The following is a 21,151-nucleotide window of genomic DNA, read 5'->3' as shown; positions in this document are numbered from 1 at the left end:
TGGATTAGGGGTAATGTAGTTTTTTTGGGCTGCATTGCTCAACAGGATGCGGTTTAGCGGACTACACTTCCCAAGAGTAATTGCAATGTTTACGACGTTTTTTACAAGGGAAGTTAACGGGGTGAAAGTGTTAAGCGTCAAGTTTGGAGCACAGCAGGCACAAATGAGACGATTTGAGTTGTAATTTTGTTGGATGCGCTGAAGGAAGAATTTGGGTTTCAAAGAGTATAACATAGCCCTCTAGCGGTGGGTTTGTATTCAAGTCAGACAAAATAAAATGTGCAGGGGTTGGACAAATGAAGCATGGAACTATCTGCAGCATGGCATACCATGATAGCTTGTGGTAATTTTATTTAGGTTAATTTATTTGTAAATTCTGCATGTCTTCTTGGAATATGGGTACTTTCAATGCAAGGGAAGTTTTACATAATGTGATTAAAACCTAACAGCAAATAGACTGTGAAGTAGAATTAACTGTCTGACACATATTATACTCTATCCTGTGTGTGATTCACAGCATTTGTCACAATCACTGTGAGTACTGTGACAGTTCTGCCTGTGAGAGCTTCAGATTCATTCAATAAATAGTTAAACACTACTGCAGATAAATCACTTTAATTGTGTTTTCACATATTAGATGTAAGAAAGATAGCTAGAAAAAAAACGTTTGTTATCACTTTATCAAATGTGTTTCTGTTAGGATGTAGAAAACAGAGAAGTAAGATAATCAGCATCTGTATATCTGTAATTGTTCTACAAATAAGGGAAATAGTTAAACAAACCTAGGCTTTTGGGTACTTTGGAACCAGATATAAAATGGAGCTCACTATTATAAAAAGAACCTTAATGCAAACATCAAAATCCACTGGAAACAAAGAAAGATCACCGTCTGCCCTGTGAAGAAAACACACACACAAACGCCACCCAAAGAATGATCGACAACCAAACATACGGGGGGCAAGAAACACAAAATATTCTTTATTAAATATACAAAATGTGTGAAACAGAATTGCATCACGATTTGTAAACTTTCCAATCTCACATACCACCTTAAGCACATTCCACCGGCTGCATACTCATGGACGAAATACAAACGGTTTGAAATAGAGTGAAAATATAAGACATGGAAGAGGACGCTTATTCTTGCGTGTCGTGAGGGCCGAGTCACATTTAATACGCCTCTGCAGTCATCTATGCGCTTCATATTGCGATCGCGCTGCAGAACAGAGATGACAGGACGGTGTTGTGCGCTTCAAGCTCACTGGCAAACCATCGCTGTGGCGTCGAAGTAGGCCAAGTGCTTCAATCAGAGCGATTAGAAAGTGCAGTACGGTGTAAAGGAGATCCAACAATACCGATATCAACAGACAGGTACAGTAAAGGTATGTTCTGACGATTAAGTAGTGCAAGAACATACACGAACGCTGTTAAAAGTGGCATCATATCAGAATACTGCTCCGCAGGTTAAGTTTCAAGGCTCGTTTCATTTTTTGGCATTTCACAGGAAATCACTGTTACTGCTCATTTTCTATTGGTATGCATACAATTCAGTTTTGTGCAGTGATATAAACAATATCAAAACAAAGCGTCAGAAGAGGTAAAAAATAAAAGAAAAAAAGAAGTGACTCTTAGTGAGCAGATGGCTTTTCTTCAAAACCTGCCTCCAGCCCAACGAGTAAAATGAAGTGCTAGATTTCTTGACAAACGTCAAAACAAAAAAAAATAAGGCAGCGTGTGGCATTTCAACACGGCATATAGATGCTGTAAAATGCGGTATACATCCCTGTGTGACACCTGGAAGCAGCGGCGATGTGCGTGCTCGAGCAGAAGCGGATGTGACACACAGACACCGAGGGAGGGGAGTCGAGAAGACACACACACACACACACACACACACACACACACACACACACACACACACACACACACACACACACACACACACACACACACACACACACACACACACACACACACACACACACACACACACACACACACACACACACACACACACACACACATCCTGTCTTCACCTGATAACACATACAAGGATCAGTTAGCTTATGTGGCTGAGCATTATGGGTAACTTCAAGACATGCTCAAAAAGAACAGAGGAAAAGGCGGGTGGGCGCAAGCAAAAGATAAAACGGCACTTAATCGTGCGTCTGAAAGAAAAACCATTCACTTGCTGGCTAAGAACACTTTTGAACATTCAGACGCTACAGCCAGTCCCCGGTCATGTGCACGCGACGAGGCCGAGCGCCCGCGCCGCTCATTTGGTCTGCAGCTTCCAAAGAAAACGAGTCGGAGCGCTCGGTATTCATTGTGGGAACATTTGTAGAGTTTCAATCCAAAACAACAGAAACGCCCCGAGGAGGAAGCGGTGCCGATCACCGAGGTGACATTCAAGTGCGTCGTTGTGTTAGAGACACACTGGTGGTTTGGCAGCTCGTTTACCTCATTAACCAAACAAAACAGGAAATCTGAACGTCCCCTTGCGCTCTGATCCTTTTGTAAACCAAAAGATTAATCAAGAAAATAATCTGCAGTTTAATTGAAAATGAAAATAACAAAAGTGGCAGACCTTGCGAGAGCGTTGCCGTCTTGTCAACTGAACCCGTCCGCATTACTTTCTACAGCTTGGCTTCCTTCAGAACACGACGATGACATAAGAGCAAATGTTCACTCAATGGCTTCAAGTCCCTGCAAGTTGAGTTTCATGCTGCATTGAAATGAAGCTAAACCTAAGGCTGCCTCGCAGGTATAAAATCAGACTAAACCCTGATGTATGCTGCAGAAATGGCCAGAATTGATGTGAAAGTATGCAATTTGAAGTCAACGGTCTGGACCATGCGAACCCACCCGATGGCTCTCGTTTCCCTACAGAACTGCAACACACGCTCAGCGAGTTGTATATTCAGTGTTGTGGACTGAAACTCTGCCGTTCCTCTCTCCTGTGATAAGGTGATAGAAGTGAGGTGAGGTGAAAGGGAGGAATCGCTGTATTGACAATCAGGATCCATAAGTGGAAGCGTCTCAAAAACCTGAAAACAACCTGAGGACCCGCTACATTCAGAACCGCCCGGAACCAAAGCCTTCCGACGAGGGCGCGCTCTTCAGCACAGTTCAGCATGCCGGCTGGAAAACACCGCCTCGATATCTCTCTCTCTCTCTCGGTGCCGCCGAAATATTTATATGTATCAAAAAGGACAGCAGAGCAGTGAAAAGACCAAAAGAGCTGTTGTGGCGGACGGAGTGGACGGAGCTGAGAAAGCCCCGCCCCCTTCTCTCCGTCACTTTAACTTGGAGCGCACCACCTGCAGGAGAGTGGGCTTCTGCTCCATGATGCGCACCAGCAGCGTGTCAATGTAGTCCTCCAGGTCTTTGACCTGCGGCTTCAGCTTCCGCAGCTCCGCCTCCCGCTTCGCCAGCAGCAGTTTCTGACGCTCAAGCTCCGCCTTCTGCCTCGTCAGGTCGGCCTCCCGCTGCACCAGCAGGGCGACCAGCTCGCGGTGGTTCAGGTGGTAGTACGAGCCCGCCCCCTCCGTGACGGACTGAGGACGGAGACAGACAGGAAGTCAGGAAGACGGGAAGAGGCGTGCACGTGTGACCTAGATAAGAACAGCGTCGTGTCTTTTCATTGAATTCCCCGTTGATTCCAGAGTGTGTCCGCTCAGCCATGGTGGTGTTTGTGTTGTGTAGATACCGTGTAGCTCTCTGAAGCAGGGTTCCAACAGGAAATGCTAAATCGGTCTTAAACTGGGCTGATTTTATTTTTGTAACCTACATTTATTCAGGGAGGAGAAGAGTGACCTTCCACCTCGCTGACCTTGAGGCCATCGTTGCCTTAACCCTCCTGTTACCTGAACATTTACTAACATATTTTACCCTCGGGGTCAATTTGACCCCAGCAATTAAAACCTCCAGAAAATTATTAGAATTAATATTGTTTCCCAAGTTTAAGTGTGAGGTACTTTATGTTTGTTTGTTGACTACAAATAGCCCTTTAAATATATAAAAAAGTTGATTTCTTATATACAGTGAAAAACAGCCTGGGGTCAAATTGACCCCAAAGAACACTGACGTTAAACATTGAATGGGGTCAAATTGACCCGAAAGGTAACGAGGGTTAAATGAAAGTAATGAGTTCATTGTTTTACATTTTGTTGGAATCCAGCAGGTGATTTGGATAACAAGGGAACAAACCCTACATCTTGGATAGCTTTATATTATTATGTTCACTAAATTCACATATAAATGCTGTATTTATTTTGGTGCAATTATAGATGACACCGATATGTTTCAAGTACTTAATGTGGTGAATCACTGCATCCTCAGAGGGAAACAATGCAATTATCAAACTGAAACCAAACTTTGAATCTGCTTAAAATCTCTATAATTCAAATTAAGAGTACACATTTTGAAGTTACGGTTTAAAAAAAGATAAGTGTTGTGAATGTGTTTATGAAACCAAGGCACAATTGGATCTGTCAGCAACTACAAGCTATAGAGTTCAGCTTTTTTGTTTTTACTCCATAATTCTGATTATCCATAAGAAAATAAGTGTTTGATGAACCAGTAGAGTAATTTAAATTATATCGAAGTGCAGGTTGAAATGTTATATATATATATATATATATATATACTCTAAACAAGTCATGAGCATTACATCTCAAAACACATAGTTCCTGTTGTTTGTCTCTGAAGGGCAGTGTTTTTCCTTTTATGGATATAATAACACGGTGCACCTTCTTCCTCTCCGTCTCCTGCTCGGTGAGCTGGCTGACCCTCCCGGGGTGGATGGTGGACTTGAGCTTCTCCAGCACTGACCGGCCCTCCGTCCGCTTCTCCTCAGCCGGTATGGCAGTGGTCAGGGGCTTCACCGGGTGGGGGCTGGAGGGGCGACAACAAGCAGCACACAGAGTACACCGTCAGGTATCCCTCCTCTGTGGCTTTCTGCTTTCACCGAGCAGACTTTCAGGTGAGGTCATGACACCTAGGTGTCGTACTGGAGGTCCACAACTCCCCATTGTCCATCGTCTGTCAGCCAAGGAGGACTTGAATTTACAATTTGCTTCCCTTCAGTCCATGTTTGTATTTGATGAATACCGGAGGGGAAATCAGGGTTTTGTGCAGCAGGTCATTTTCAGAGTTAAATCCTTTAAATTATCATACTTTTAACTAAAATAAAATAAAACATACTTGTGTCGCTGTGGGTGTTAGAAGGCTTGTTTTAATTTACGCACAATATAATAGTTTTAGTGTTACTTAGAATCAGTGTGTATTTGCTTTTAAATGTAATAAAATACCAGCAAACTACAAGCATGTTTTGTCATTAATTAGGTTAAAACTTAGAGATTCCCGACCTTGGGTTGAGGAAGTTTCAGGGGACCGCAAGATAAATCTTAGGGATCTCAAGATGATTAAAATGGATAGAAATACCTTTTTTGACTTTTTTCAAATGTTTTCTTACTTTGTTTGAGAGACATTGGATTTGTTCAGAAGAAACAAATCACTTTTTAGTTAAAAATATGTGAGGCCATAACTTGCCGTGGGGGGGGGGGGGGGGGACATGTATAAGACCCTACTTAATTTCACAAGCTTATAAAGTGTTTTTTTCTTCTGAAAATCACACACAACTCACCCCGTAGTTTCCAGACAGACAAACGAATAGAACCTCAAAGAGCACCTCTACAGAAAATGATGTTTCATAACACAGAAGCAAATGACCCGCCGTCTCACTCTCAAATTCAATTAAATGAATTTGCGTGCTGGACAGTTTTGCCGACAAACGATCAGAAACCAGCTCTTTGTTCAGGTCAACTTGAAGTATTTTCTCAAACTCCAGCTGTACAATAACACAGGAAAGACAGTTTCCTGTGTCAGTGACCTACATTTCACAGGAACATCTATCATCTGGGGTTGGAATGAGTGCAAGTCACTGATGGCAGTGACTTGCACTCATTCCAACCCCAATCTCACATACATCTTTCTTTTTGCCATTTATTCGAGCACAACAGATTGGACCACCAGGGAGACCGGAATGCGACGGATCAACCTTTTTTCAAATCCCCAGAAAGAGTGAAAGGAGGTTAGACAATGTGTTAGAGGCCTCATTAAAAGGAAATATTGGTGAAAATTGAAAGACTTAATTGCATGCGTTGGTGCAATCAAACATGTAGAATTGTGTTAAATGTGTTATTACCCCAAGGTGAAAAGGAAATGCTATCAGTGACACAACAACACCTTCTATGCCTGATTTCAGGTTGAGATTTTGGCAAACAGTGTGGCTGTGTGAGAACACTAGTTGGCCCTGTTGGGAGGGGGCGTGAGTGAGTGAGTGTGTGTGTGTGTGTGTGTGTGTGTGTGTTGGGAGGGAGGGGCTGTGTGGTAGGATTCAGGGCAAAATAATAACTGCTAATTGGCCTGAGGCTCTGTTTCCCTTCCGGTTACCACAGAGCCAGGACACACACAAGACACCTGCACAGAAGTCCTGTTAACACCAGTATGTACTGTGTGTGTGTGTGTGTGTGTCTTAAAGTGATGAAAATGAGACGGTCACACCACAAAGGAGAATCCCCTCGAGAGCCTGTGGCACAGAAGAAAAGCAGGTGGAAGCAGAGCGGCAGAGGCAGACTGAAGAGACGACAGGACAGACATTTCTGGAAGTGCTAAAGAAGTGCTTCCTCTCCACCTTTTTTTTTTTTCACCGAGCAAGTGCAACCTCACCTGTTCTGCTGATTGGCTGCCTGCGGAGGAGGAGGCGTCGTCTCCTGAAGCAATGGCTCTCGCGCCGTGCTGTGTGGTGACCTCGCCGAAGCGTTGGCAAGAGGAGGCAGGGAACATAGCGTGACAGGGGAGCTACTACTTTGAGGAGTTAGACAAGGAGCAAAGGAGGTCAAATAGGGGAGGCGAGGGCCAGGCCCAGTGGAAAAGGACTCCTGTATCGCACCGGGGTCGCTACCAAAGCAGGGCAGGAGGAGGAGTTCGTCGAAGGCGGGAGTCAGAGACCCTTCGGACTGGGAGCGGTGTAGCGAAGCGCTCGGTGGCTCAGGGCGCGTCGGCGGCGCGTCGCCGAAGACACCGCGTCCCTCTGAGCGCTTCCCCAGATCACAGCTCACGTGAGAGTCCGTCAACGCCACGGGGAGTAAATCGAAGTCATCCGCCATCGGGAAAATTGGTTCAAGAGTTGCCGTCTTGCCCTCGGCGCCACAGATGGGTCCTCCAGATTGGCCGGACCGGTTGACTCCTTCGCCGCGTGGTTTCTCGCACGCATCGGCGGAGTCTTCTCGGCCCGCGGCGGCACCGGCGGTCGGACGCGTGTCGTTCAGCTCGCCGCGGAGCGTGGCGCTCGCAGAGTGCAGCGTCTCGTTCGGCTCCGAGCCGCCGGAGCACTCGGACGCCGAGCGAGACTCGCAGGTTTGGTAATCCTGCGAGTCGGCGGTGACATAAAGGCTTTGGGAAAAGCTGCTGGCGCTCCGATCGGACTCTCGGGCGTGCAGTAGCGCGTCGTCGGAGTCTTGATCGGGACCGTTTGCGATGCGACTGGTGTCGAGGAAATCGGCAAAAGGGCCGCGTGGGGAACGCCGGCTCGCATCCCGCCGCCCTAAACGAGTGCTCGCAACGGGCGAGTCCGACGACCTCCGCCGCACATCGGGGGAGGAGGTGATGATGTGTAGCGATGGGTGCGGGGAGTGGAGTTCATCATCTGGAGTCGTAGAAGCCGTCACGTCTGTAGTGTTGCTTACAGACTCGGGGGAATCATTCATCGCGGTCGAGAAATCCGGGAGAAATTCATCGAGGAACTTCTCTCCAATTTCATCGACAGGCTGTAAAGATTCTTCGGATTCTTTGGATTTGGGCTGTTCTGGTAACAAGTGAGCACTTGATGAGTTTGGTGACTGAGTAACAGCGTCCTCACTTGTATCGATCGCCGGCTGCTGATGTGGAAGTGATGGGGGCTGCAGTGCCAGTGAACCCTCTTCATCACCCGCACCGCGCTGAACAACAGTGTGCTGAGCTACATCGGCTGAAGATACATCGGTGGACCTGTCGGTAACGTCCTCTGAGGGCTTTGTGTGCTGTACAACAGATGAATGACATGATTTCTCAAAGCAGAGGATGTTGCTTTCAAAGTTCCGTGCCCCCGCTTCCTCGGAGGAGGATGCCGAGAGTTTGTCTGAATAAGACGAGAGGAAGGAGACAAAATCCTCTTCTGCTTCCGAACTGCCGATACCCGAAAGACTCGGATCCGGGGAGCTGCTGTTGAGCTTTACAAATGAGGAGCGACGGGGGGCCTGATGCATATTAGTGTCGGTTAAATCGTTTGCGTGAGTAGCACCGTTAGCTCGATTCGTCTCGGCGCAAGCGTCCAGTTTTGGCGAGTCGCTCTCAAAGCTCGCGTGCTCCGGGATCGTCTCGAGGAATTGTGCAAATGTGTCGGGATGACACGGGCTGGTCGCCTGGCCGACGGCCTTTTGTATATCGGATGCAAATCCTGCGCGAGGTTGACGCTGCGGCGCGTCGGCGGTCGGATCCGTTCTCGGTCGCGTCGCCGCTCCGTCGTCGCCGCGTTCCAGCGGACGGCCGCTCGGTGCGTTTGGCTGCGTTTTGCAGTCTGTGGTCAGATCCTCAGGAGACTGCAGCCTGCCAGCTGCAAACGCTTGGAAAGACTCGTCCCACTCCGAGAACGGGTCCAGCGTCAAAGTGCGGGGCGACTTCCCGCGGAACGGTTTTTCCCCTTCCGTCGGAACCGGGGGGACAGGTCGTTCCACGGCTTTGCCCTTTGCAACTGTGCCGGCGATGGCGTCCTCTGCGGGCGGGTCGCCGCGAACCGGGGTGGGGTTACCCGCCTGCGGAAAGAGTCGAGCTACAGGGGGCCGCGAACTGGAGAGATAGGGCAGAGGAGGCAGCGGAGGGTTTAGGGCCCGAGCGGTTAGCGCGTGGTCATAGAAAGGGTTGTGCTGGAGGAGAGAGAAGAAAGGGTTGCAGGGGGATATGGGAGGCGGTGAGGTCTGCGAGTGGGAGAAAGGGTTAGTGTGATGCAGCGGGGAAACCAGAGGGGTGAGCTCGACAGGAGGACCCGGTGGGTGGCGGCTGAGTGGTGGGTGGGGGTCAGTGCTGGGCTCTAGTTTAGGTGACATCACCAGGCTGTGAAAGGAAGGGCACACAGTCCTGTTGTTTAGCGTGGAGAGATCACACAGCTCAACCTCTGGTCTGAAGGAGGTTTCTCCGTCTCAAGTCACATCCTGAATCATACATTTTTACAGACTCGTTTGGCTTTCACCCGACACGTTCACAATGTGCGTTCATCTTTATTCCTTTGAACCCCCTTTCAAGTCATGAAATGCCACTCGTGTCGCTTCGTCGTCCGGAAAACACTCGAGAGCGGCGCCACAAGCTGTAAACGCAACTTATATCAGGCCACATATTTTCACCAGGGGTTTCCAATAAAACTAAGTCTTGCCGTCAGAACAATTTGGGAAAAGAATCATTAAATACCGTGAAACCTCTTCACATAGTGGCTTTGATCACACCTTCCGTTCAAACTTCAACAATCAAAGATTGCATAGAAATGATATGAATAAGTCAAACTAGAGAGTAACCAGAACCTACCAACGTCCAGAACTCCCCTCTCTGTGCCTCTTGTGGGTTTTTATTGGCCCACGATGTAATATTTTTGCGAGAAAAAAAGTTGACTGGTGTAATGATTACTTGGTGCTGCTACTTTCCTCAAGGATATAAAAAGGCATGTGGGTGTGTAGGCTGTGGAAATGTATAGTTACAGAGCTAGCAGAAGGGTATCGAGCGTACTATGGTCCAGAATCAGCAGGCGCTTATCGGGCAAATATTGTGTTTACGCCCAGTGTTGTTTCTCTAAACATTACGACACCTGCAGTTCTTTGGTCCTGGTCAGGTACACGATAACATACACTACCGTTCAAAAGTTTGGGGTCACTTAGAAATGTCTTTATTTTTCAAAGAAAAGCACTGTTTTTTCAATAAAAATAACATGAATCAAAAATACACACTATACATTGTTAATGTGGTAAATGACTATTCTAGGTGGAAACGTCTGGTTTCTAATGAAATATCTCCAGAGGTGTATAGAGGCCCATTTCCATCAACGATCACTCCAGTGTTCTAATGGTACATTGTGTTTGCTAATCGCCTGAGAAGACTAATGTCTGATTAGAAAACCCTTGTGCAATTATGTTAGCACAGCTGAAAACAGTTATGCTGCTGATATAAGCTATACAACTGGCCTTCCTTTGAGCTTGAAGAACAAAATTAATACTTCAAATATTAATCATTATTTCTAACCTTGTCAATTTCTTGACTATATTTTCTATTAAATTTTCAATTCATTTGATAAATAAAAGTGAGTTTTCATGGAAGACACGAAATTGTCTGGATGACCCCAAACTTTTGAACGGTAGTGTACTTTAATGAGCTATTCAAGGGGTCCCTATGGACTTGAATTAATAATGACATCTAATATAAAACAAACTGCAGGAGCGATGCACTCAAGAGAGAGGACAGTCGAGCAGGTGACACCCTCCAGATAAATTACCCACCAAAGAATGTGCTCGTGTTAGAAGTGGAAATCAAATAAAATCTCTGCCAACACACACATTATAAAAGCATTGACGAAACACACACACACAAAATCTGTCAGAGAACAAATATTGCTCCAGCTCGCATCCTCATCTTTCCAATGAAGCATCCTCCCTGAACCATGTAGCCGAGGCTTCAGCTTGATGGAGCTAATCTCACCACAGCAGCTCCCCTCCTCCATCTGCATTGCAGATCCCTGCTGTAACCAGAGACTGTGACCAGGAGCCGAGGAGGGAAGTGTGCAGAGCCGGTGGCGACTTCCAGCAGCAAGTTGACAGTGAACGGCTCCCTCACATCTGTGCGCTAAACAGCTGGAGCCAGGAGTCCGTTAGCTTAGCATAAAGACTGTGTGAACGAGGGGAAGCGGCTAGCGTGACTCTGCAAAGTTGAACAAATAATGCCGGGCGATAATTCCTCCTCCTTTATCTTTCAATTAAATAACATAGAGGGACTTTATAATACACAATTAGGTTTGTCTCAGTTAATAATTACAAAGACAAACTAACTTCAATATAGACCTATTGAAATAGCAGAACACATGCTATATATATATATATATATATGGTTATCGAGATATGAAATAACCTATATTTTGTGATTGAAGATTTACCTACCGACAAAGAGGGAAGTTATTTGTCGGACCGTGTCAGTGAGCTGATTCACTTACATGTTTAAAGTTCTACGTAGTTTGTTGTTGTATTGTTCTGCATTATATCGTAACGTTATTTTATTTTTTATGAGGCTTATTCAAATACTGAATTTAATTTTTAATTGTGATTATGAATGTTTTGCAACATATAAAGAAAAATTAATTATTTTTGTTTCATGTTTATAAACCTAGGTTATTCTACCCTGCTAAAAATATCGGCCTGCATTGAATACATTCTTTCATGCTTCAGATTTCTGCCAAATAAAACCAAAGTACAAGAGTCGCCAGCAATAAAAAACCCTCAGTCTGTGACTGATGATCCAAACGGTACGCCTACTTAATCCTCCCGATTCAATCCATATCCATATTCAAATGATAAGTCGTCATCGGTGCGTGTTAAGTCTAAGTCTCACCTGGGTTTGTTGTGCGAGTCCTTTGATCCAAACCATCCCTTGTGTTTCTCCTCGGCGGCGGCGGGGGCCTGTTCAGACTCATCCTTGGACTGATTCTGCCCTCTGCCCGCCGACTCGCTTCTCCCCTGGGAAGACGAGTTCATCCTCTGCTTCTTCCCCTGGCTCTCCGACTCCACCGTGGAGGAGGAAGAGCAGGCGGATCTGGGCGGAGCGTCCCGTCCCGACTGCTCCTCATCGTCGCCCAGCATGGGGCCGCTTTTCTCCAGGGCCGCCGCTATGGCCGCCTTCTCCTCCTCGCAGGGCTTGTCAAAAGACCAGCGGCGGCCGTCTCCGACGGGGCCTTTGTCGAGGTCCGCGGAAGGCCTGAGGTTCTGCAGGGACACGGAGTGAGGCAAAGAACTCTGCAGCGGCCCGAGGCCTAAAGAGTCCGCAGGTTTCCCCGAGCCCGAGTCCAGGGGCCGGACGCCGTACACGTGGCTTCCGTTAACGCCCACAATGAGCTGAGGCACTGCGATGGTGATGTCACCGTCGTCGTCGTCGTCACCAAACTCGCAAATGAGAGAGGACGCGTGATCTGCAAACACCAGAGCATAGAAACAAAACAGGGCGGCATGAGAAATGTGACATCAATAACTGACATGTGTCGGCAACATGATGGAGGACACACACCTACACACATGCAAGAATTAATGACTAATATCTTCTGAATAAAGGCTCTCAAATTAAACAATTTGCTGCTTCATAACCTGAATATCTTTGGGGTTCTGGGCAATTCGTCAAACAAAAACAAACCTTTAAGATGTCACACTGGACTGTAGAAAATAATGATGGGCAATTGTTCAAAATTATAACCTTCGCATTGAAAATGTGGAAGGTTATGTTTTGATCGTCGTGTATTTATTTATTTGTATGCGTGTTACTCGCATAACTCAAAAAGTATTAAACTGAATCGCATGAAATTTGGTGGGATGATTGGTTATTAACCGGGGACCATTTGATTAGATTTTGGCATCGATCGGGTCAAAGGTCAGGGTCAAGGCCATGAAAAGGTCAAAATCTTCTTTTTTCCATAGCGCGGTCAATTTCTATCCAATTGGCATGCAACTAATGCCAAAATGTTCATAATTCAATGCCCGATCTTGTGATATGTGAAGGTATGCGCTCTACCGAGTGCCCGTTCTAGTTTGAAATGTTATTGACTTTCGATTAATCAAAAAACTGGTTGCTTGCAAGAGAGGAACCTGAAGCGTTGAATATGAAGGACGACTGCGTAACACTCGGTGAGCGTTGTGGTGCATCTCTCCCGGTCATTCTCACCTGGGCTGTTGTCGGCCGTCAGGTTGCTGCTGTTGCTGGGCGAGTTGGACAGGTCGGAGACCACCACGCTGATGCCGGCCGTGGGGCTCAGGCTCCCTCCCCGCGACGACTCGCTGCTCTCCGAGCCCAGCGACGTGCTGGAACGAGCGTCCGACGACTTCCTCAGCTTCCCTCTCAGGAAGAAGGTCCTCATCTTGCTTCGCCGGGCCTCGCCCCCCTCGTCGTCCTCGTAGTCCTCCTCCCCGCCTCCGTCGCTCGGCAGCCGCTGCCGCATCCGGTGCAGCGACCCGTAACCGCTCGGCAGGACGGCCAACGACGAGTCGTACTCGCTGGGCCTCAGCTTCCCCTTGATGCGCTCTTTGAGCTTGCCGAAGGTGGAGGCGCCCTTGTCCTTCATGACCAGGTCGTACATGCTGGCCGTCAGGTTGTTGCGGGTGAACTGGACCGTGACCTGAATGTCTCCTCGCTCCTTCTCCTTCTTGCCCGTCTTGGAGTTGAGCTTGTACCACCTGCAACAGAGACGGGATCGCTCATGAGATTGACAGGAAACGCATTTAGCAGTTAGAACAATTAGTCATGTGATCAATTAGTCGTGGAGGTAATTCATCAAAAGAAATGCAGAACTGCCTGATGGATCATCGAGGTCTGGATCGTGGAATATGCCTACTACCAAGTATGCCACTGCCCTGTTGAGACTCCGGCCACAGTTGAGACTCCGCCCACTCCTCCTCTACCTCCATCTGCCTGATGGATCCTCTAAATCTGTCCTTCTGGTCACATGACATCTATTGTTCTGTCCATCCTGGAGAGGGGTCCTCCTGTTGCTCTCCTGAAGGGTTCTTCACTTTTTCCCCGTGAAGGGTTGTTAAAGAGTTGTTCCTGATCCGATGTCAGGTCAAAGGTCAGGGATGTCTGTATGTACAGATTGTAAAGCACTCTGAGATAAATTTGTAATTTGTGAAAATGGGCTATACAAATAAACTGAATTGAATTGAATTATTGGCGGGTACAGCTTCTGAAATGTATTGCTTTATTCCATTTCATATTTTTGCCATTGTCTTTGCTTTTTGAACTGTTGATTGGATCATATAATATAGAAACAACCATCTTGGGATATTTTTCATTATTTTCTGGCATTTTGTTGCTAAAATGGATGATGAATGAATCAAAAACAAATATAAATATAAATTGATCACGAGTGGAAACTAGTTGTTTGTTGCAGACCTTGACTGTGTGTCTTCCTCTCTCTTTCCCATTTCATTCTCAGTCATTCTCCAGTCTGATAAAAGGCAAAATAAAAGCCCTCAAAAAATTATATATAAAAGAAAATAGTCTGCAGCGTGAGCTCCGGTCTGTTGGTCCCTCCCACTTCACAGCTCTATCATGAAAAAAACACACTAGCAAATTAAATATTCTCAGTGGTTAGATTATTTAAAAAAACAAGTGTGAATTAGGATTTACAGTGTGCAAATAAAGTATTAAATTACAATACATATATTACATTTTTCGAGAATTTGCAAACTAATTGTAAGGTATACTGACAAAAACACTTTGAGTATGGGCATGAAATAAAGTGAATAATAAATGTGGCTAAACAGAGAGAGTGTCTTTGTCCTATTAACACCACAAGGCTGCGTGCGGCCAGACATCCCATGATACCTCGGGAAGGCTTCTCGTCTTTTGTCACCAGACCCGTTATAAGCAAGAACAATGAAGTCAAACAGCGAGCGTCCTCGATAAATATGACCGAGAAACAGATTGCTACATTCTTCCTTTTGTGTTTCTTAGAAACGTTGCATATCGGTGGGCGCGGCGGCGCCGACAACTTCCCCACGCCGTGACTCATGGGAAATGTTCATCTGCTCCGTTGTGACCGGTTTGAAAAGATAATATGACTGAGAAGAATTCCCCCAGTCGCAGGGCTCCAGACTGCGACCAAATGGTCGCATTTTGCGCCTAAAATTAGACACAGTGCGAGTAAATTTTTCATCAACTCGCGCATGCGCGACCAGTAAATTAGCAGATTTTTTTTTTTTTATTAAATATTTTTGTTGCTGACAAACTTGTTCTACACTGAAGTTAGCGGTAATGCCTGAATGACTGGTTTGCTAACCGACATTAACTCCAGAAGAAGAAGAAAGGAGACGAAAACCGAAGAAGAAGGCTGGCCTGTGTGTGAGAGCGGGGGGGCTAATGTGTGAAAAGAGGCGCACCGCAGCGGAGGGCCGCAGAGTGAGAGGTCAGAGGGGATCCTCACCACCGAGCAGCATCCCCGTCCCCCGAGTTGAATCACTGGGTCAACTCAGCCGACTCTCACATGTCTGCCCCTATAGACTGATGTTCACGGTAAACGCATTCGATCAGGAGCGCGCGAGGGTTTTGATAAAGTTAGCGGAAGGATTTAAGTGACAACATCCGGTTTTGCAAAGTTAGCGGAAAGAACCACGTGAAACAACATCCGTTTATCAAAATAAGATGTCGACAAATCATACACGAACATATAAAAGTAAACAATGAACTGATTTTGTATCTTTATAGATCGTTTCTGAGATTTAGCTGTAAAAGTCCTAAATGTTTAAAGAAATCGGTAATTTATTTAATGTTTGAGTTGCTTTATATATGTATTTCCTCATAGTCCTCATAGCAATAATGCTACACAATAAATAGAATGCTTCAATCAACACCGTGATCGGTGATCGGTATTATCGGATCGGCAGATACTGATTTCAGTGATCGGTGATCGGCACCAAAAACCTGATCGGTGCAGCTCTAGAAACCAATAAATGTTTTGATTGGCCACATCGAAGTGCAACATGCACATGCTCAAGGTATGTTTTCTCTTAAAATATGTTTAAACTCAATACAGTAACTTCTGAAGAGTTCTCTGTTGTGAATTTTTTGCAGTTCATGAAGGCAAACAGGCATAAGATTGTATATTGTCAAATTATTTATCAGTAATACAGTAAAAATGATGGGAAAACTTTGCAAGTCGATTTATAGTGTGCGCCCCTAAATTTTCAGTTTGCGCCCCTAAAATTTTAAGTTAGGGGCCACTGTGCTCCTAGTAAAAAAAGTTAGTCTGGAGCCCTGAGTCGACATGTGTTTCTGACACTTGGCTGCTGCCAACGTGAAGTTATCAGAGAAGAGTGAAAACTGGGCCTGAAACCAAGACCTGCTTCATTTGTTTCACTTCCTGTGCTGCTGGGCTATTTTCTCCTCACACCACAACCTCAGTTCTCTATTGTTCATAAAAAAGCTCGATGAGGTCGAGTGACACATACCTGCCAAATATCACAATACTTTTCTGAATGTAGGTTCAACAGTATCTGGGCTCTGAGTTCAGAAATCTGATTGTGTCTCTGAAAAACACTTTAATATACATAAAAATACTTTAAAAAATAGCCCTTATGCTTTAATGTGCAAATGCTTTACTGAACACAAATCGTTGCTGAAAATAGTTTTTATTTATTTATTTGTCTTTAACTGAATTAAATACAATCAACTGTAGCTGATTTTGTACTCCCTTTAAGAGGTTGTGAAATATTGATAAACGAGCGATATCAGTCCTCATGCACAAACATAAAACAGGATGTTAGGAGTCAAAAGAGGAAAGTAATCTAAATTCGGCCTCTTAAACAACTAAAAAGCCCCGGTCTGTTGAGTCAACAAGAAAACCGAAATGTCATGGGACGGAAAGTCAAGTGTGCGACTGAAAAAGAGTCTAAATAAATCAGATTTAAGATTTCAATGAGAGGCATGAAAGCTACGACATGAAAGAAAACAACAAAAACTGATGTAAGACACATCTGAGAAAGGACCCCCCCCCCCCCCCCCGCCCGCCAAAAAAACAAAGCTTCAGTATGACTCTGCAGAAACTCAGCGAGGCAGCACAAGAACACGAGGAACAACCCAAACGTCTCAATAAAGGCGGCAGACGTTTGTCACTGGAGTCGCGGGCCGTTGGACTGGTGACCTTTTGGTTGTGATTTTCTACTATTTATAATATTGTACTTTATTTTATGGCTGCTATTATTTGTTTTGATTAATGTCATGCTAAAATATATCCTCCACATTTTACCATCACGGTGTAAAACTTTTTTTTGGACCGAATGTATGCCAAGCACGTTGGCCACAATGAGCTCGTACACGTAGAAGTTCCACTCATAGCTCAACATCACACGCCAACATGTGTTGCTCAGCATATCGCCGACGGCTTAGCGTTAGCATGTTACGCTACGTGAGCATTAATCTGAAATGACACGCAAGGCTGAGTAGACGGGATTCACCATGTGGGTTTACGGAGTGTCTGTACCCGTCCTCTACTGACGCATAAACACATGCACATCACAAAAAAACATTACCGCACATATTGAATGAAAAAATAACAAAAAAACATGAAATACTTGTAGTAGTGGTCAGAACTGCCTGATATTTATTGAAACACCTTTAGCGTCAAAGGCCTCTGAACCCAGAGCCTCCATTTTCATGTCCTCTTGGATTTCAACACGAATGATTCCTTCTGTTTGCAAAAAGAAAAGCATTGGTGTAATGTAGGCTGCAGCACACACTTAAAACTAACTATTATGTAATCATCATCATCATCATCATCATCCTGCCACATACCAGCCCTGAAAACACGGTAACACCCAAGATGAATGCCAATGAAAACAATTAGTAGGCGGAGCCCCGCAGAGAGAGGAATGCAGATGCTTTTTTTTAAAGCTCCACAGGAGCCACCACGCATTGAATCTCACGTAAATGGACAGCTGTGTAAATGTGCCACAGGAGAAATGTTCAACATGTTCACTAATCCACATTTCATTCAAGGCGGCGGAACAAGTGACTCTCTCGTGAAGCTATTTGCATTAAGATCCAATTAACAGAGGCTTAATTATTCTCATGTGATTCACGTGGAGGATTTCAATCGATCAAATCCTGTTGACTATCAATCTGCATGGAAACAAAGTGCCCTCTTTTTTTTGTAGGTATGCAAACTGTTATTATGTTCCAGCTCACGCCTCTCATGTTGTAAACCGGGGCTTTCACATCACACGCCTGTTAGGTGTGGACTCCGGTTTCACACCCATGTGCCAACAATAGTATCAGTCCTGATCCTGACTCGGCGGCCAACTCCATGCAGCCAAATGGTGGATCCAATTGCAAATCCAGGACCTCCACGCTATAGGTTTCCTCGTTTACAGACAGACCTACAGTTGCTACGGCTACATCCACCATGCAGCGATTATTATACACACACTTTGCATTTTGCACACTCAGTCTATATTTAATTAAATTTTACACTGCAGTCATTAGTATTATATTTGTGTCTGCATATATGTTGTGTATATATATATATACACATATATATTTTATTTATTTGTATTTTATATTTTACTTTGTATACTTTGCACAGTCATTGGATTATATTTGTTTGTGTGTGTGTGTGTGTATATATATACATTTATGTTTAATTTTATATACATATATACTTCATTTAGTATTTTACTTGTATTTATCTATATCTTTCATCCCTGTTTTTTATATTTTATTATATTTATTCTCGTGTGTTTAGTTTATTGGTGCTGCTACTGTGACGACGAATTTCTAAATATTAATAAAGTATATATCCATCTATCTAATTTAGGGCACAGTACATGAAGGAAGTGTCTCTTAGCCACTACGTTGTGTCTTCAAATCTGTGATTTGGGTGCATTTGTGTGATTAGATTGCGGTATTTATTTGATTTAGGCAGACTTATTTAGATTAAAAGATGGTAAGAAAACATTTGTATGCTGACTAAAAACATTTCAAAAGATATTTTCACCATGGAAACTACGTGTGGCCTATTTACGAACATGCACCTGCGAGTCATGTGACTCGCTAGAAAGCCTGACAACAATAAATATAAACGTAAGTAAGGCGAGGCCTGAATACAGAAACTGCAACGCAGGCAAATAAGAAAACCAGCAGCAGACATTTTGAAGCCCACGTACTCAAGCAGAGAACATGTTAGTGAAGACGACCCCGTGTCCACGCAGACGCATGGATAGTTCAACAAGTGGGAATTATTCTTTGGGTATAAAAGTCCACTAAAAAGCATACGAGCATCCCTGTGCCACATCAAGCTAAATAACTCAATGTTCTGCCTGTTTGTTATTTGTGGAAGTCTGCACTGATCACATTTTTTTTCCAGAAACATTCTCATACCAGAGCTGCAGAGCATGACTGCCTATCTGCTTCCCTATCTTCCAAAACAGGAAATCACAACACTCCACCCCATCCCATGTTGTCCTTTCGGCCCCCTTCTTATTCTCGGCTCCGCTTCTTCTGTGGAACAAGTCGATCCCCAGAAAGCGCCCTTCAAGACAGGACAGGGCTGAAATTACAAGACGAGTAGGCTATCAACCTATTTTATCCAGCCTGTACTCTGCGGGGCGCCGAGGGGCATCTGAGCCACGCAGAAGAGACTCTCGGAAATAAAAAAAACGGCGCCAAGGGCGCATGATCTGTGTCGACGGCGCACTTTATTCACCAAACATATTGTTATTTAAGCTTATTTCACTCTAAGATACTTGTTTGTCTTCCTCTCAGAGGAGTCAGGGGGGCCTCTAAGGACAGATAGATCGTGATGCTCCACACTGAAACTGAGGAAAAACACCAGCAAATTTCACATAGGTCACATTTAGAAATGAAACAAACGTATATGCGGCTCTGTGAGGTCGTACTCGGGCAGAAAGAAGAATGGGATGTAATTTGTAGATACTCGTATGTAATAGATGTAATTATTAACCAGGAAGTACAAAGATTGCAAATACCCACAATATTTGTCGCGGGTCGTATGGGGAAAACAGAAAGTCTTTGTTCAGCATGTTGGCATTCAAATATTTGATGATTTAAAGCAACACACAAAGTAGAGCTGAGGCTGATGGGAAAATTGCACTGTTTTTGCAATATTTTGGCAAAACAAACAAAAAAGTGGACAAATTAAAATGTTGAGTCCATGAGGAAATGTCAAGGGATAACCTTCACATTCTCTGGGCATGTTACATTACATCACGTGTCATTTAGCAGACACTTTTATCCAAAGCGACTTACAATAAGTGCATCAACCTAGAGTTCAAACGAAGAACAACAAGAATACAGAAAGTAACATTTCCTCAACATAGTCGAACTACAAAAGTACCATAATAAGAGCTATTTAAGTGCCACTGAAGTGCTAATCTGTGTTTTAATCCAGATAGTCGGAAAAGATGTGTTTTTAGTTTCCGGCGGAAGAAGTGGAGACTTTCAGAGACTGTGGATCAAATTGCAATAGTTATTGAGATATTTATATATATATATATATATATATAATATTTATATATATATAAGTCTGGACCAAAGCGAGGGACCAACAGACATTGCCACAGATTTAACTATTGACCTTCCAGCTGATCAAACCACTGGGCATTCCATCTGAGCCAAGACACACAAAAAACTCAAGATAGAACTTAAGCAGCAGGTCAAATTTCTGTCCAAATAAATAGGGACTCATAAACATTAGATCTTTGATAAACATGAATGTTCTTTTAAATATCAGATTCATTGGGATAAACCGCAACGTCCAACGAGAGTCAACAGTGCTGAGCACAACGCGAAGACGACAATCTTCGCTCCGCTGAAGACGCTCAATGACGCCTAAAGAACGACCCGACCGTGGCAGATAATCGGCTTCGTGCGTCGAGCCACTCATAGGAGGTGCAAGAGGTGAATGGTGCTACTTCATTGGCATAATCAAGGGGACGCTTTCTATTGCATCTCTATCTATGAGAGAAGCCAACAAACCCGCCAGGAGCATTGTGGGTAATGCTGATAACGTGGCCTGTGATTCCTGCCTCATCAGCAGAAGACGGAGACGGGCCGCGAGACCCAGACCACATTCCACATCTGGATGTGATGAGCGCTAACCTGACCACCAACTTCCCTCTATCAATACTTCCACACAACCGAGCATTGTGTGTTAAAACCACACCTTCTCCGACCCGAAGTCATACAAAACCAGAAAAAGGTAGGATCAAAAATGAAAAAGAAACAACGGTCCGTTTGCTTACATAGGCTGCAACAAATAATACAACGTTCCTTCTATTAGATTGAGCTGTAATTATACAAGGCG

The 21,151-nt window shown here is 44.7% G+C and overlaps 1 protein-coding gene across 1 annotated transcript in view; it reads right to left on the bottom strand.

Annotated features, from left to right (window-relative positions):
* Window positions 1-599: 599 nt before the first annotated feature.
* Window positions 600-21,151, bottom strand: part of rab11fip5a (RAB11 family interacting protein 5a (class I)) — a 28,419-nt gene continuing 7,867 nt past the window's right edge. Inside the window, exons 2-6 of the mRNA XM_056425641.1 lie at window positions 13,000-13,508; window positions 11,683-12,256; window positions 6,733-9,153; window positions 4,752-4,896; window positions 600-3,557 (exon numbers count right to left, since the gene is read on the bottom strand). Coding sequence (XP_056281616.1) covers window positions 3,297-3,557; window positions 4,752-4,896; window positions 6,733-9,153; window positions 11,683-12,256; window positions 13,000-13,508 — 3,910 coding nt within the window. The 3' untranslated portion in view covers window positions 600-3,296. The remainder of the gene's footprint in view (window positions 3,558-4,751; window positions 4,897-6,732; window positions 9,154-11,682; window positions 12,257-12,999; window positions 13,509-21,151) is intronic.

This window comes from Pseudoliparis swirei, chromosome 11, assembly GCF_029220125.1.
Source record: "Pseudoliparis swirei isolate HS2019 ecotype Mariana Trench chromosome 11, NWPU_hadal_v1, whole genome shotgun sequence".
NCBI lineage: Eukaryota > Metazoa > Chordata > Actinopteri > Perciformes > Liparidae > Pseudoliparis > Pseudoliparis swirei.
This window is presented reverse-complemented; position numbering and strand designations above follow the sequence as displayed.